Raw genomic sequence first — 18,292 nt, 5'->3', positions numbered from 1 at the left:
TTTCAATGTTCTCTTTTTACCCAATTCAAGGATTTCGGGATTCATTTTCCTTTCTTTCACAGTGCTTGCAGATCAAAGTCTCTCGATTGTACAGGGATTATTCTTGACCCTTTATATCACCACTTTGACCTATTTTGCTGTCCCTCCTATGGCCTTCTGGTATTTGTAGTTTTTCTCATATGCCGTTCAACCAGAGTCTCTTGAGTTAGCTCCCACGTGGTGCCAATTTCCCTCTGCCGCTGGTCTCCCCTTTACATTTTTTACAGTTCATTCAAAGTTCATCAGCTTTGGTTCAGAACTTGCCACTTTGCGATTCATACACAATACGGCCCGGTTCTTATCGGTTCTCCCCTCGACCCACCGGCTGTGATGAACCGCTTGGCTGTTGCCTCTCTGGAGTCAAGGCTGGTACCACAGGTGCGGGAGCTTCCCTTGCTCCTGTTTATCGGAATAGGTTTGCCCCGTGTACCGTTGACATCTGATGCAAGCACATGTGCTATTGTTCACAATCTTGGGATCTCTTCCACAAAGGCTCTGTGGGTCTGGGATGAAAAAAGGGCAAGGTCACTTCTCTCCTTGCCACCCTCTCAATTCATGCCATCTTTCTCCTTCTCTTGAACTGCTGCGTAGTAGCCATCTCATTGTACTGTCTGCCGTGCCCGCCTTGCTCGTACTGCACTCTCCTGCTCCACCTTTTATCCCTGTGGGAAAAAGGAAGGGCCACCAGGTGTGTTTTAAGTCAATTGCCTGACTTTGCCTGACCCTCGGGTCGGGACATGTCAGGTAAACAGCTTTTGCATCAGTCTATTGACTTGTATGTGAAAAGTATTTAAGGGGGGGGTTGGAGTGGCAGAGTATCCAATGGGACAGGATAAGGAAGGTTTGTGTAAGGGACAAGAATGACGGGATGAAGGACAGAACATAGGGGATTGTGGGAACAGTAGTGTTCTCTCATAGTAGGTTGGGATTTTTGAAAATGGCAATTAGAGGGATGGGATTGGTATAGTTTGCAGGCTAAGCAGGAATAGCTGAGGTGGTGACATGAACAAAGGGGATTGTGGGAATCATAGAGTTTTGTCTGATCTGGTTGGGAATGCGGAAAATGATAATCAGAGGAATGGAAAGAAGAAGGATAGGGAGAATGGAGACCGGTGAAACAACGATCCTGGGAGTTATGCTCTTTGGGTGCAACCGGGTTTGGGACCTTAGAAGATTGATTACATATGGAGGGGTTTTTGGATATGGGCCAGAGAGATCTAACAGGAGGAAGGGAGGCAGATGCAATACAGCCCATGAAAGCCTCAGATATCTTGCCCTTCTCTCCTTCTCTGGAACAATACTACGTCTCACCTGGGGTATTCTCATGAGCATAATTCTGGGTTCCCCTACCCAGGTGATCCTCCCTCAATGGTTCACCCCCAGGAACTGGATCCAACAGCGATGGCCGTTTCCTGGCCACCTGAATAAGGGATTCTCAAGGTCGTACTGGGAGAATACCCTCAGGTTTTTACACATGCCCTTCCTCTATGCTGGTTGGACAAGCGGTTTTCATGTCGGAATTCCACCATAGAACACCTTGACATTTGGTCCAAGTCTTCCAGCATAATACTGGGATTGGTATCGTAGGTTTGGGGAGGGATGTTTTTAAACAGTTCTTCCACATCTCTTTCTCTTTGGATCTTTCTCTCCCTTTCTGGGGTGTTCCTTTGTTCTTCCTCTATTCTTTCTGGGCAGATTTCTCCACAGAAAAGGCATTTTTCCAGGTTGTGAGATTTCAGATATATCTCTAGGTCGTACTGGGAGAATACCCTCATGTTTCTCACAGAGTGTAAACCTGGCAGGAGAGTACACCAGGTATCTTAACAAGCTAAAGAGAAAGAACCAAGTTGTTTTTGTGGAATAGTTGCATTTTGAGTTAAGAGAAATTCAAGGAACTATGAATAAGGAACTATGTCCTTCTGGAACTTTTCCTATTAAAAATTTCCAAACCATTTGATGCCAAAGGCATTACATCTTCATCTTAGAGTTTATTTTGTTATCATGTGAGGGCCAGAATATTAATTTGGGCACAAGACTGTTTTGCTTTGGACATTCTGACACACCTTTAGATTTGGTTTTAAGTAGGGAAACACCTCTAGTGCAGGACAGAAAGGCATTTTCCCAACCCCTTTTATTTTAATTAAAAAGTCTTTGAACAAAGCAATAAACCCCTTATGTCCGAGTTTTATTCCTGGCTCCTCACAGGTCCCAAGGGCAGGCCTCACATGAGACCCATTTATTAAGGTTCAGCAGCTTTAATCTGACTCGTTTGCAGGCCAGTCCTTCGTAACCCCCCTGCCACAACCTGGAAATCAGATTTTCAGGATTGTCAAACACTTCAAGGTTCTCTATCCTCAGATGTTGATTGGTAGAGTTACAGAGGCACCCCAAGCACAAAATAGTAGTTACCAGAATAAAATGAGACTGTCTCGCACTCACATACCCTGGGCTGCAGAGGAGCCACGTGGTTGGCCACGGAAAGAGCTTAACTGAACTCCATACTTTGAAAAGGGGGGCAGTCAAAAGCACTGACCGACAAAGGAGTCACGGCAGGGCATTAAAAGTACTATGCTCCAGAGAAAATCCACCTGATGTGTTGCTTGACCTGGGAAGCCCGGAAGTGAAAAGGTTAATTTGGAAGCAAGTCCAATGCCAGCCTTATAAGATGTTTACTAACGGCACTGATTATTTACGAATCTCCGGTAAATTGACTTTAAGTGAATTTAATATGCAGCCTTTGAAATCTGCCATTACAACTGCACCTTACCGCTTCTATTAAATATTGTTAGGGGGAGGTTTTCACCACCATGCACGTACCTGACTACTAATATTTTGGGAACCCACTTGTAAGTTTGACTGAGATCAGGCACAAACGGAGAAAACATTGGGTTCTTGAATGAGACACCCAAGAATTTGTCGGTGACCTGCCCTGGAGAAGCTCAGTGGCCAGCAAGTACCTCTGCAGCACATCGGCACCCGCCCTAGTGTGGTCCTGGCTCCAGCACGTGTGATGTGTGCCTTTGAGGTGCCTCCTGGATTTCTCTGCTGGAAACCCATTGTCCTTCAGAGTGCACGCATAGTGCAGTGAGCCTTGCTAGCACACACGCAGCTGCATAGGCTGCCCTGGGCCTGAATCTTGACAGGCGGCCGGCTCGCTTTACCTGACCCACTCGATATGACCCATCGCCGACATGCCACGTCACCATCCCACATCTTCATGGAACGGTGTTGTGACTTTGCACAGGCCATAGGGGCTTTTTTGTATATGTGTGTTGTCCCTGCCTGCATAGTTATGCTGTTTTATATGTTTTTAGGATTTATATGCACAGAACACGTATTTATAAAAGTATGCATTTCTTCTTTATACAAGAAATCATTGACACCGGTGGTTTTCTTTCGTGTTTTTATTAATAATAACCAACAAGATGGCGCTTGTATAACATCTGTACATGTTAATGTCTGCACCCGCAACCCTCCTGCCAACAACTTTGCACTCTCCAGTTTATTATTATTATCAGTATTTTAGTTATTACTATTGTCAATAATAATCAGGAAAATAAGAAAGAAGAATAAGGAAAAATAAACATTTTAAGTAGCACTTTAGGCTGGATTCCTCTCTTGCCGCTTCTAAGCGCTGTAAGGATTGTTTTTAATCACCCAGTTCAATGGTGCTCAATGTATCCACCATATATGTCTACGGGGACTGCAACCTGCACACAGAGCCCCAAGGCGAGTGCTTGTGTCGCGGGGCTACATTGCACATGAAGCAACGTGTCACAGTATGCATGCATATGTGTTTGTGTTCATATGTGTACGACATGGAAATGATCATGTAGGAAGGTTGATGGTCTATTCATTTTCATCGTTTGTAACTCTGGCAACACTAGTGCATCTTGCCGTGGTGATACACTTTGACGAAAGCACTATGTAAATACATCGCTATCACCATAACATTCCTTTGAAACGTTCTCTGTCCTTTGTAGCCAGCGCTGCGCAGGGGGAACCCCGCAGCTCCAAAGCGGGGGCCAGTAACCTGTGCCCCATAGAAGGCAGGATAGGGAGAGGGGTCATGGGGCTGCTGGCTGTCAACAACACAACCAAGGTTAGGGGAAAGCAAAGGCGCCCCCCTCCCTCTCCCGCCCCCATGTCCCTCAGACTCCTGGAGCCAGCCAGGATGAGGGGTAGGGTGGGGACCAACACCTTGAACAAGGAAGTAAGGAAGTGCTAAGCACCCCAGGCAGGGCAGGCAGGAAACCTCAACCAACAAGAAAGGAAGCACCTCAGGGCGTAAAATGCAGTCCGTGCCAGCCAGCTGAGGGCTGCACACAGCCCCCACACAGGCAGACAAAGCCCAGGGCCAGTCCCTGGCACAATATAAGGAGCTGCATTTGCAGCAAACAAGCACAAATCAGTTTGAGACTGCGCAGAGTCCCAAACAAGTACCTTGCTTACGCAGCATACTTTTTCTTTTCCCATAACCCTCCCACCCAAGAAAAAGGGAGAGAAGAAGGAGAAGAAAGAATAGGGCACCGTACGGGGCCCACACAATCGTGGGACCAAAAAGGTTGCACGTGACAGAGGGTGTAACCTCAGGACCTTGTTCCCAAAAGTACACATTGTTATGATTATTTTGATTATTGTTTTGTTATTATCGCATAATGATGTGCAATAAAAACCTACAGCCTTTTTATTGCCAACAATCAAACAATGTTTTGTCTGGTACATGGGGGGAACATTTGGTTTTTAGCTGTCTACCTTTGGGTCCGCCGGTTACTAATGGCTATTTTGAGGCGCGCTGCTCTCTCGGGCTTTCAGCACTGGGCAATAGGAACCATGACTACATGGACACTCCTCCGAACGGCAGCAGGGCCCGTCCAATCCCTCCACTTACTCCGAGGGAGGCTAAGAGCCTGGAAACCCGGGGGTTTTCACATGAGAGACGTGCAGAGTTCAGACAACAGCTGCGACAAATCGCAAGCTGCCTCAGCAAGCTTTGCGTGCCCACAGTAAGAGGACTTTGATGCCGGTCACTCCGGCTCACAGTGCTTCACGTCCTGTCACGTGCCATCAGCGTAGCAGCCAGGGATGAAGCAGTGGAGGCTGGTACAGCTAATCCCACATTCACGAGGCGGCCTCTGGGCAGATATGTGAACAAGCAGCCCGTGCTGCAAGCATCCTGGGATTGCAAACACCTGCCGGGACAGACGGGAGCAGGGGAGGCAAGAACAGAGAAGGCAGTCGTTTGGCAGATACTCCAAACAGCAGTCCCAGTTGTAAGTGCTCTCGGACTGTATGGGCTTGGTGGGAGAGAACATAATTGAAGAAGCAGTCGCTGGGCACATAGGCCAACCAGAAGTCAGAGTCAAACGTCCCCCTCAGACTGCTAGTCCTGGTGGGAGAAAAAAGTCCATATAAGGCGGTCCCTTGGCAGATGTGCCAAACAGCAGCCACATGTACAAGCACCCTAGGAATGCAAGGACCTGGTGAGTGAAAGAGAAAGGAACAGAGGGGGCAGTCACTTGGCAAATATGCCAACCAGCAGTCACAGCTACAAGTGCCCTAGGAGTTCAAGAATGTGATGGGAGAGAAAAGAAAAAAAAGCATGTGGTCACTTAGCAGGTATCCCGACCAGCCGTCCCCTGGAACAAGGGCCTTGGAACCGTAAGGTTCTGGTGGGAGAGAGAAAAACAGAGGAGGCAGTCACTTGGAAAATGTGCCAAAGAGCAGTCACAGCTACATGGGTCCTTGGACGGCAAGGATTTAGCTGGAGAGAAAGGAACAGAGGAGGCAGTTGTTTGGCACATGCGCTAACCACAATCCTTTACGTTTGATACAAAATGGTGGGTGGAGGGCAGAGCTCTGGAAAGGGAAAGAAAATGTGTTGGGTGTGGCGTAAAGGAGGGTCAGGAGATGTGTGTGCATGTTTGGCATGTTGTGTAGATGTGTGTACACACTAACTTGCCAAATGCATAGTACAGCCCTTGAATAATAATGTGTGCTTAATGAGTGCTTTCTACCGAGAGTTTTGCCGGAGGTTTTGCCATCACAATACATAGTGCTATTACCCAAATTAGTGAATCATGAACACAAACAGATACCCCATATGGGTTCACAAGCATAGAAACATAAAGACATGTACACAGACATTGATTCACATGAGAAGTTTTATAGAAACATGCACAGACATACAGGGCCAGCCTAAGGATATGCTGGGCTCTGGGCGGCAAAAGATGTGTGGGGACCCTTTATTAGCATCGCAGAATATGAAGTCACAAAATTAGTCATTAACGTCTGTGGGGATCAAATAAACTGATGATCAATATCTGAATTTAAACTGTAAATATTACGGTTGCAGCAATATCAGGAATGAGGCTTATTTTGGAGTAGCCGACCGAGTGAGCTGAATTATTTGTAGAGGTGGGTACCTCAAAAGAAAGCATTGTGACGAGGAAGAGCGGGACAAAGAGTAATGAAGATCACCGGGGAATAATCCAAATACGCCTAATGTGACTGCACGTTCCAACGATGTAAGGGCAGGGATTGGCCATGGGCCAGACAGGGCAAAGAGTTTTGCTGCAGGATAGTGCAATCATACCAACGCCTATTTACCAGAAAGTTACAGAGGCAGTCAGAGTAAGCAATTCCACAGATCTAAAAATGTCATCAATAGGGCTCAAGTCCAAATCAAAGTGTAGGGGATCATTGACATATGCACAGGTACTGAATGTATCCTAAAGTGAAATGTGCACCTTTAATTCAGCTGGCCATCCCTAACAGAAGAAAATTCAACATAGAAATTAGCATTGCCTTTCACAAAATGAATCATAAATACCTGGAGAAAAAAAAAAAACTGCGCTAGAGGAGATGTTCCTAGAATACTGCTGGCAAAGTATAAAAGGTGTGCACCTTTTAACCCAAAAATGTATATTGAAATATTATATGGAAAGCAAAATACCAATACAAGACGTGTGCTTTGAAGAAACTTTCATGTTTTTTTTTGTTTTCTTTTAGTTTGTTCAAAACCGGGTGGGTCAAAACTTGAGCAAACAAGCTATTTTTTTGTTGTATGCTTGCCTCAAAAATACCCAAGGTGGATGGAGTCGGCACTGTGAAAAAAGTGGGCGGATGCTGTCAACCCACATGTAATCTCAACTTGTGCCCTGAAAATCAGCACAGAGCCAGCCAGAACATCTTCAGTTCAGCAACCTCTCTTCCCACGTCCATGGATCTGGTAAATCATCTCAACAAAGGTATTTGTTTCTAGAAGCATTGGGTTGGGAGCTGACAGCACGGGGTCGCTAAAACAGGCACAAAAAAGCCCTGTGGCTGGAAGCAGCCGAGCCCTCATTACATCTTATAGTTAAGGCAGCAGGTAGCTGCATTGCCCCTATGAGTGCATGGGCCAGGGGCGGCGGCACAGACTGTCCATTCCTTGGGCGGACTCTACAGACATATTTAACAACACACACATTTGATAATATCAAGTTTAAAAAAATGCTTTGTAGCAGGTTTCTTCCTCTACTTCCCTTGCCTGCCCCACCCCCACACTTTTGTCCTCATAGGCTTGGAGTCCTTGACAGAACTCCACTGTGCATGCACTTGGCCTGCACTCAGGGTGCAGGCAATCAGAGGGTAGATAGCACGAGCAACAATGGTCCCTAACAGCTGTACTTAATCCCCCATTTGTCATCAAAGGAACCCCTCATTAGTGACAGATGATGCAATCACCAGATTGTCAGAAACTGTAGCTGTCACTTTTTGCAGATGAGTAATCGTAGTATTGCAATAGTTCTTTTATTTTGAATTGGGAAAGAAAACCGTAGAGATAGCGGGGTAGAAACAGGGAAGGACCGAGACATGACACTCTACAACTCTTTCACACCACGCCTCAGGACTGTCCCATCTGCGGTTCAGCTCGGAGGGGGGAGAGGGCTGTGAATATTTAAATGAAACTGGTGTTTTCAGTCACCCCATAACGCAGACCCATTCCTTGGGATTTAGGTGCTTTCAGCAGGCAGACAGACGGTTTCCCTAAACACATGTCTTTTACAGAATGGCGCCCCTAAAGTCAGGTAGAATGCTACTTTGTGGACTGAGGGAGTTGAGCCTCAGCACCACCTTTGCTCAAGGACAGTTTTTGTGAACAGCCAGGGTTCTGCCCCAATCCACTTAAAGCCCTGGCCAACCAACAGTTCAAGCTACAAGCGTCCTGAGACTAAAAGCACATGGTGGCGGAAATGCTAACCAGCATCCCAGCTACGAGTTTCCTGGAACTTCAAGAATCTTGGGGGAGAGAAAAGGAGAGAGGAGGGAATCACTTCACCAATGCACCAACAAGATGTAGGACCTGATGTAAGAGAAAAGAACAGAGGAGCGGTAGCAAGGCAGATATGCCATCTAGCAGTTGCAGCTACAAGTGCCCTGGAACGGCAACGTTCTGGTCGGACAGGAAAAAACGGAGGAGGCAGCCGCCTGGCAGATGTGCCAAACATCATTCTGTGCTACATGCTTCTTGGAAATGCAAGACCTGGTGGGACAGGGGAGAAGAGGAGGGCTAGCCACTGGTTGGATTTGCCAACCAGTTATCCCTCCCAAAAGCTTCCTGTGAATGCAAGACCTGGGCTGATAAATCAACGAGCGGTCCAGGCCATGAACACCACAGCATTGTAAGAAACCAGCAGCTTGGTACAAACGTACTCTCCTGTGGAAAATCAAACCCTTCATCCCAGAAAACAACTTTAGATCTGTTATCCAAGCCTTGGTTCTGTGGATGGTGGCAGTGCGTTTTTCGAGGGCCTTTCGGTGACATCCTTGGCACTCTTGAGATATATTTAAATGCTGCAACATGACTCATGCAAGGACTCCGTAATTTCAACTACATTATCCGACCCTCATTGAACTGCACTGGCTGTCGCTGTAGGCCTGTATCATTTTCAAATCCTCTTGCATCATCTAAAAGCTGTCCCCCTCAGGTCCCCAAGCTACCTCACTGGGAAACTCAGCATCTCTGGTGCCCTACGATCCACCATAAGTAAGGGCATGTGCAGACTTGAACTGTGTCTGCGCAGGAAGGAACAAATCAGAATACAGTCCTTCTCTGTCTACTCCTCAAGACTCCGGAACCTCACCCCCATCATCAACAGACCCGCCCCCTCACTTGTACAGTTCAGGAAGGTGCTAAAGACTCCCCTCTTGAAGGAATGGCTCCTCCATAACACCTAGGCCCACACACCCTCCACTCCCCACCCTACCTGAAACTGGGTGATCTGATCCCCACTATTTCCTCCTTTGGATGCTTGTGCATCCCTTGCTGAAACATTGGCCACCATCCCCCTCCAATGTTGTTAGCTCCTCACTCCCTTGTTGCTTTGCTTCCCTCATCTGGTTGTTCCCCCTATGACTGTAAAGTGCTGCGTTGCTTCCAAAAGGTTGCTCTGCATTCAATACATATAATAATAATAATAATAATAATAATAATAATAATAATAATAATAATAATAATAATAATGATCATTTTAAGACCTGTTGGCAGCTGCTGGGAAGATGTAGCAAAAAGTAGGACCCTGCCCCATGCACCCTGGATCTGCGACAATCTGTTGGAACAGAAGAGAATAGCGGAAGCAGCAGTTTGTCAGATGTGCCAACCAGCAGTTCTTCTACTGGCTTCCTAGAATTGCAAGAGCTTCTGGGATAAAGAAAACCGAGGAGGCAGAAACTGGGCAGGGTGTCCTGCCGAGACCTGCAGTCCCTACTAGGAGCTCTTTGCAAATGCTGGATCCTATGGGGCATTAGTCTGAGTAGTCCACGGTCAGAATGGCAGAGTCATCTAGCTATTTCCAAGGACCTGCCTGCCCACAGCAGAAGGAAGTCAGTCTGAGAAAGAATTCTGACAGAGACCTCCTGAGATTGTTTCAAGCCCCTGTGACCAATAGGATGTGGCAGACACCCAGGTCAAAACATTACTTGGCCACTATACCCAGGAGCAATAGCAGTATACCATGCTTATAACACGTTAAATCATTCTCGGGGACATTTTCAATTTTATTTGCCAAAATACAACGCAAAAAAAAATAAATGATGGGAACATTTGTTGTAGCCAACTTTTGTGACAGCCAACCCAGACGGCAGTATTGAATACATATGAACAATGCCACTGCATGCTTATGAGGAGTTGTTGGTGGTAACATTTCCTAGGGTCGGGTGATCACATCTGGTAGACTACCCCCTAACCCCCAGTAAATCCCCCACCTCTTGAAGAGGATGCCATTATGAGATCTCTGTCATAGAAACTCACCAGTCCCCTGGTCGCAGAGCTGCTCGCAAGCATCCGTTGTCTTCTGGCCGCAGACATCTTTGACCCACGGAGAAGTGGAGTTGATCTGATAATAGAGGGATAGCTTGGCTGGATTCAACCAATCAGAAAGGTCCAAGTAACCACCCTCACTGACCACAAAACTGCTTCCTGGAAGGGGATAGGAACATGAAAGAGATGTGTTCAGCAAAAGAAGTCAGACCCATGTCACAGTAATTCTGTAGAATCCAAGTATCAATTTCCACAGGAATGAGACCTACTTATCTTGGTGTGAAATGGCCAATGCCATTGTAGTATTTAGAGGAGACTGTGACACATTAGCAAATAATCTGGACGAATTGCACAAAGCATTGCTGGAACATCCTTCTGAATATATGCTTTAAATGGACATTACAAAAAAAAGTAGGTCATTGAAATGGATATAGGCATTAATTAAGTAGAGACCAATGCATGCTCTGCAAAGATACATTTTCTGTGATGTGTACTCACCAGAAATTACAGCACTTTTGAAATAAAGTTAACATCATCTTTCGTATCATGTCTGCAGCAAGTCTTTCTTCATTTCTGAGTACATTTCTTTGAGTGAACTGACATTTCATTCTGCGTTCTATAAGCTTGCCCTATATATTTATATAATCATCCATACTTATCACAGGGTGCCGGACGCTGTGGTATAGTTAAGAGAAAAACCTATTTGCATTGACTTTTCCCAGACTCGTATTGCTAATACTCTTTCACTCAATAGACATATTTGGATGAAACGTTTCACAACAATTGCATGGCTAAGGCACTTCCAAACTGGAAATGTCAGACGAACATTAGATGGTTCAAATGCTATTAAATGGCTTATTCCCTTTCCTGTAGAGAAGAAGGTGCTTCCATTGAACACCCATAGTGCGAAAAACACTGGATTGATTTGCACCAAATAAGAAAACAGTTGTGCACAAAACATCACAGAAGTGCCTTGGTTTGGTGTAAATCCGTCCAGAAGTTTTCAAAGGGTTTGATGCAGAATGTTGCGACCGCCCAAAAAACGTGCATATATTTCCCATGGTGCATTGAATCAACTGAGACTGTTCAGAAAGGAAAATCGATGCAAGCTATTTTCCCGGTAGAATTGTGGTAATTTTGTGGTAATGAAGCAATTAATGCATTCAAGAACAAAGCGAGGGTCCCCAAAAACTCTTTTCAAAATACATGCTAGAGTACCACTTGGGAAATGTTTTTAAAATACATTAATTGCACGCAGCAGACCACCAACATTAGCACTTATGTGCTGTTCTATCACCTGCTTGCAATTATAAATATTTACAAAACAGAGTTTAAAATTGAAGCATTGATACTATCTTACTCTTCATTTCACTTTCCGTAAAAAAATAAAAAAATGAAAATGCTTCCTGCAAATTACGATTGGAGATAACATCACCAATGGGTCCCTCTGAAAGTCTCATGGTTTCATTAGGTAATAACATTATGTGGATTCCAGTAGAATCAATGGGCTGAAGGCCAACATTAAATATATAGTATCCATGCCTGCTAGGATCTGACAGTTTAACTATTTATTGTGAGTATATGTGCTATGGTATACCGGCTGTAGGGCCATCGCCCTGACTATTGCCATGGTCTTTTAGCCTATTTGTTGTAATGGGGACAGTGGACACAGCCAAAGGACATTGCCAGTGGCCCATCGTCCTTTTGCCTAGTTTTTGCAATGTTGCCAGTGGCCAAGACCAAGGGCAATACCTGGTGATATTTGGCTAATTACTATAAAGGGGGATGTGGCTCACGGTCATAGGCTGAGGCCACTGCCCATCAGTGAAAGCCATGGCCAGTTGGTCTCTGCCTTTTTAGTTTTGGTCATACATTGGGGCTTTAGCGCCACTTATAAGCCAAAACTATTGCATTGGTGTACAGCTAGGTAGAGATGCCATATGCGAGGGACACAATGCATGGTGGTGTTTGGCTATTTTCCCACCCATTGAATGCCAATGCCTATGCTAATCCCCATGGCCATTTCCACCCACTTCCTCCGCCTCCCCACCCAAAACATATACCTTAAGCTCGCATTTTTCTTCACTTTGCATCAAACATTGCACTGGAAGTGCCTGCCAGTGTTTTTATTTTCAAAGCAGTCTTCTGGGGGTTAATGGTTTAATTGGAGCTTTAAGCATACTACTGGTGTAAACAAAGTCTTAACCAGGTCTGCCATCAGCCACTTGATTTATAAGCAGCATGCGTGTCCTTCAACGAAGTGCTGTTAAAACAATCACTGGCAATGCCAACTATTTTGGCGTGTGTATAAGTATTTGATAGGCATTTGCCAGGCACTGCTATTAAATTCCCAGGTGCTTGCACCATCTACCAGCTGCTACCATCAATGGCAAGCTAGTACCATTATAGCAGTGTCTGGAAAATACTTTGCCGGTCCCTGCACAAAAGCCAAAACTGTTGCCATTGCCAATGCTTGTTTAGTCATTGGTGCAACATGAACAGTAGGCATGTCCAGTTTACTTTACTTTATTACATTTGTACTGCACGGCCATAGACCCGTGGGCGTGAGGGCGCGGACAAGACTAACATAACAGAAACAGAAACAAAGCTGTCCCGAGAAACCATGGAGACAGAAAGATGAAAAGCAGGGAGACGAGACTAGTTAAAAAGGAAGGTTTTGAGCCCTTTTCCAAAAATGCTCAGAGACAATGAGCTTCTCAGATGAGTTGGCCGAGTATTCCAGAGCCTAGGGACACGCAGAAAAAGGCACCCAATTGCACTTTCTTAGTTTCATATCTAGGCTGGTAGATGGAGATTTTGGTTATTAGAGTGCAGGTTTCTATGACAAGGTTTTCCCCCAATATACATCTGTAAATATGGGGGCATAGTTCCCATACCGCATTTAAAGGTGATGACCAGAAGTCTGAAGGAGATAGAAGCCTCCACAGGGAGCCAGTGCAATGCCCGTCATGCGTAGCTCTCAACTCACCCGCTTTTGGCGGGTGTCACCCGCCAAAGCATCTACACACCCGCCCACCCGCCAGCTCGCCTTGGCAAAGGTGGGAGCTACGATTCATATATTTGCCGGGACCCGATTTCGAGATCCTGAAATCGGGTCCCGGCGCGACTCTTCCTGCGCGAATGGAGGCGTGAAAAGCAAGTGTCATGCTTTTCACACCCCCATTTCCTCCCCCTTCCCCTGCCTGGCGCTCTCCTCCAATGAGAGGATTGTGCCTGGGAGCATTCCTCCCCACCCACCTCCCGTAAAAGGTCAGCGACATAGAAGTAGGACTGCCGTTTCATGTTTTTACGGCAGTCCTACTTTTATGTTTATGGCCTTTCTGGGTTTTCACCCGCCTTGGTATCAAAAAAGGTTGAGAGGTATGCGTCATGCTTCGGTCACATGGGAACGAAATGAGAGACCAGCTACGACTCTAACCACTCCATTCTGGACTGAAGTCTGCTAATGGTGACTTTGCTAGCCCCCGCCAGTAGACTGCAACAATAGTCTAATTTAGCGCCTATAATGGCTCGTGCAATCGCCTCTGCGTTCTGTTGGGAGATGAAAGATCTCAGATGAGCCAGCAATTTGATGTAGTAGGAGGCGGATGCGACCGTGCTACCCACATAGGCCTTCATGTTTAACGACTGATCCAGTACCACTCCCAAGATTTTTCTTTTGGGAGGGTGGGGATTTGAACGTCCCCCAACTGAAAGTGTTTATAAGCCGGGTCAATTTTTGCTAGGTTGCCTTCAGAACCCACTTACCTGAGTTCAGTCTTTCCCCGGTTGAGTGCCAGATTGCTTTGCATCATCCAATGCTCGATGATGGAGAATATACGGTTGCGTTCGATTTCATCCAGATCATGCTGACCGGTGAGTGGGATGACACATTGTGTGTCATTAGTTAGAAAAGCGTATCCCCTCTTGTGTAAGGTGAGCAAAGAAGGAGCCAAAAAGATGTTCTAGATACAGGGCGATAGGCTAGCTCCTTGCGGAACTCCAAAAAACACCAGAATGGCAGGCGCCTTCACCTTATTATCATACAATCTACTAATTCTGTTGGATAAAATGCAAAGCAGCCATTTGATAGCGGCCTGGGAGCAATTAGCTAGAGACAGGAGCCTGTTGGCCAGAATGTTATGATCAACCAGATCGAATGCCGCAGATTGGTCTAGAGAGATAAGTAGCAAGATCTGCTGATTGTCCAGTCCCTTTACGAGTTGTGATTTAAGGTCCAACAAGGAGGTGTCAGTACCGAAACCTTGTCTGAAGCCCAGTTGGTCCTGGAGGAGATATAGCATAACAACACTCTTGAAATTTAGTGAAAAAACTTAAGTTAGTACAGAGTTAAAATGATGCAAATCATTGCAACAAAACTCATGAAATCCGGCAGGTGAAGAATCGGACACCCATCCTACCTTAGAGCCCATCCCAGATGTTCAGCCCATAAGCACATGCATGACATCACAGCAGGGAGTTGCAATGACAACAAAAATGACACCTTGAGTGACAGATATGGAGAGTCCAAGTTAAGTTGGTGTTTACAATAATAGCTGGTAGAAGGACGTCATCAGCAACGAACGCATTTCACACAACATGGGCTTCTTCACAATTACAAATGAACCTGAGAGGGGAAATACATATAATAACAGTCTTTTTTCTCTTTCTAAGGTGGGCCCATCCACTGTAAAAAAACAATGTAAGGGGAAGCGCCGTCTTGAGATGTATGCTGGTAAGTTTTAGAGTATACAAACTTAGTCGATGTTATTTCACCTAGAGACTCTTACCTACACATGTTTACAACAGACAGCCGTTTGGCGAAAAACACCTTGCTGTGCCAGTGAACATGCATGTGTGCCCCTCATTTCGCAGTCAGTCCAGAGTGGGAGCCCCAATGTTATAGGCCAAAAACATCTTATCTAGAATAAAAGTCTAATCCATGGTTGGTAAGCGTCTCTCATGTTACACCTATGAATAATAAAGTGCAAGTGCACTTGTAACCCTCACATTTCTGTTAGCGCATAATGGACGCCGCTAACTTCGCAGGGCCACAGAACTAATTGCACTAATAAAGTGCCAGTGCATGAAGACAGTCACCACTCACACTGTCCTACCCATGTATATCTATAACATATATATGTAGTACCCAACACAGCACTAGAGAACATCATTCAGTACACATGCATGGGAATGGTCACTAAATATGTTTCCATATCATCAATTGATTTCATGCTGTTAAAACGAATAGGCTGATCCTTGTTTAACCCATACATCTGCACAGAGATAGCACTGATATTCGAATTAAGTGCGAGTGTTCATACATAAACGTGTATCCATATGGAACGTTCTGCGAACAAGATTCTAAAGGACTTGCACATTTCCAGAACAGTTTTAAATTTAAAATGTTAACAACTTTATGTGTTAAAAATCTGTTCAAAATGGATTCTAAGCTAATGTGCTTTTGATGCGGTCGAAACAAAGTATTAATCGGTGATCATGCGTATCTCCTCTTCATCCTGCCCCTTAGGCCTTTTCTCAAAGTTTTCTACACTATGAATGATCAGGGCATACGGGAATCCACTGTACACACTCTTTCTGCATGTACCACTTTCTCAGGCCTACACCTGTGAATCCTGCCTTTTTTTCGTAGAGTGCCATAGCCACAACATCCATGAAAACCGCACACTTTTTCAGAAAAGCACCACAACTGGCACAAATGGTGATACTAACAATATGAATTGATGTGGATAGTGAGCCATTACAGATGTGGCCTCAGTCAGCTGTGGCAGCCATTTAAAAACATGGCTACCTCCAGTTACTGTGAATTGACATACCTGGTTAACTGGGGATGATTGGTTGTTAATAACGGGTTACTGCGCCTAACACAGACGTTCAGGGAACTTGGGGAAGAGATTGTGGTAATGAGAGCACACCCTACCAACCTCCCTTAACCAGGCTGGGTTTTCTTATTCCTTCCTAACCTGTAACCCCTGCCTGCTCTCTTCATATTTTTTCACACTGAACCTACACTATCCCAACGGTTTGCATATTAGTGTACCCTATTACTGTAACCCCTTTTTGTACCATGCTCTGTTGCTTCACAGAAAGGTTTTGTGAGTAGTCAGGAATGAAACTCGGACACAAGTTAGCCATGATTTTGGTTAAATACTTGTATTGAAAATTAAAGGATTGGGAACATGCCTCTATGACCATGCTCCAAGAGGAATTTCCCTACCTAAGCCTAAAACTAAAACTAAGAATCAGTTTGCATCAGAACGTCAAAATCAAAGGGCTCAATGGGAATGGGGAAGTAGCTAATAACGGTACCGCAATTTGCGGCACCGTTATTAGCTCTGAAGTCCCTTAACGGGTCCCATCCATAACGCCTGGTCAGACCAGGTGTTAAAGGAGGGACCCGCTAAGGGATCTTGGAATAGGGCGCAAAGGGTTTACCGGCACCAGTGTCCTTACCGGTGCTGGTAATCCCTTTGTGCCCAACTCGGAATGAGGCCTTTTGTCTAATCACCTAACTCGTATGACCAGCAGTCTGTATCAGCAGGACCTTTGCCTGGATGCAGCTGTCTGCCTGCTTGCCACTGGGTTGATTACCAGGTTTTGAGCAGTCAGTTTTCCTGCTTATACAAGAACACAGTGTGATGGAGTCTTCCAGGAGACCTGCTTGCCTTCCAGGGGATGCTTTTGCCAAGAACATTATTGGATGGCTGTGGGAGCTGGGGTAACCATCTTAAAAATGCACCAATTTACATCAGCAGCATCTAGAAGACATAGGGACACTGGTCCATGAGGGAGTGCTTAGAAGAGATACTGAAGGAGCTGTGAACATGTTTAGAGAGCTTCCACAACTTAAAAGTTTCAGGGGTTGACAATGATAGAGTCTCCCAATAATAGTTGATGACATCCAGTGGAGGGCCAATATCCCTGCACATGCCTAGTGAAGGGAACTCCTCAATAGACAATGGGCCTCATTACACGGACGGCGGTGGACCGAAGTGCTATTAGCAGCTTGGTCCATGCCGGTAAAATACCGGCACCGCCTTGGTGGAAAGGGGAATTACCGCCCTATTCCAAGGTTGGTGGGGGGTAATTCCCCTTTCCCCCATTGCCCTTCCCCATTCCCATTTTTGCCCCATAGGGCATAATGGGGATGGGGAAGGTGCTAATTACGGCACCGCAAATTGCGGTACCGTAATTAGCTCCCTGGTCCCTTTGCGGGTTGGTTTTTAATGCCTGCAAAAAGCAGGCCTTAAATTCTCCAACCCGCAAAGGGACCTCGTAGTAAGGCGGTAAGGGTTTACCGGTACCGGTAAAATACTGGTACCGGTAAACCCTTACCGCCTACCGTGTAATGAGGCCCAATGACATGTAAGACATTGGCATGTTTTGGGGCTGCTGCAAGCATTTTCCTCACACAAGGAAGTGCAGACCAGGAGGCATCCCAGAGACTCCCTGACTACTTAAGGGCCAGGGGGAGAACATAGCTTTTGAATTTCCCCTTCTGGTGAGATGTCCTCACCTTTCATGCTATGAAACGTCTTGTCTCCTCACTAATTTGTTCTTGCATACTGTATTGTTCTGTTACGCTCTTTGGCCTTGCCTGCTTAAATCCCCTTAAACCACTCTTAAATCAATATATCACTCTTCTATTCACCTACTTTGTCATCTTTCCTATTTGGACTCGATCTCTCCTTCTTTTTCCTCTCTTGGTTGGCTACCCTTCCATTCTCAACTTAAATTTCACTTTCTTTGTTTAGTTTTTAAATCTCTTTATGGGCTCACCCCCAGACTATCTTGCTTCTCTTCTCTCCTTCTATACTCCCTCCCACACTCTCTGTTCTTCCTGCCTTTTCGTTTTGAATGTTCCCCACCCCTCCTCTGCTCAATCCCGCTTTCATTCTTTTCAGCTCCTTGCTCCTCTTCATTGGAATA

The 18,292-nt window shown here is 45.6% G+C and overlaps 1 protein-coding gene across 2 annotated transcripts in view; it reads right to left on the bottom strand.

The window, feature by feature from the left end:
• ASTN2 (astrotactin 2) overlaps positions 1 to 18,292 on the bottom strand; it is a 3,972,579-nt gene that overhangs the window by 2,374,732 nt on the left and 1,579,555 nt on the right. For both annotated transcript variants that reach the window (XM_069609664.1, XM_069609663.1), the window contains exon 7: positions 10,334 to 10,501. In XM_069609664.1, coding sequence (XP_069465765.1) covers positions 10,334 to 10,501 — 168 coding nt within the window. The remainder of the gene's footprint in view (positions 1 to 10,333; positions 10,502 to 18,292) is intronic.

The sequence above is a fragment of the Ambystoma mexicanum genome, chromosome 8, assembly GCF_040938575.1.
Source record: "Ambystoma mexicanum isolate Mex_15411 chromosome 8, UKY_AmexF1_1, whole genome shotgun sequence".
NCBI lineage: Eukaryota > Metazoa > Chordata > Amphibia > Caudata > Ambystomatidae > Ambystoma > Ambystoma mexicanum.
This window is presented reverse-complemented; position numbering and strand designations above follow the sequence as displayed.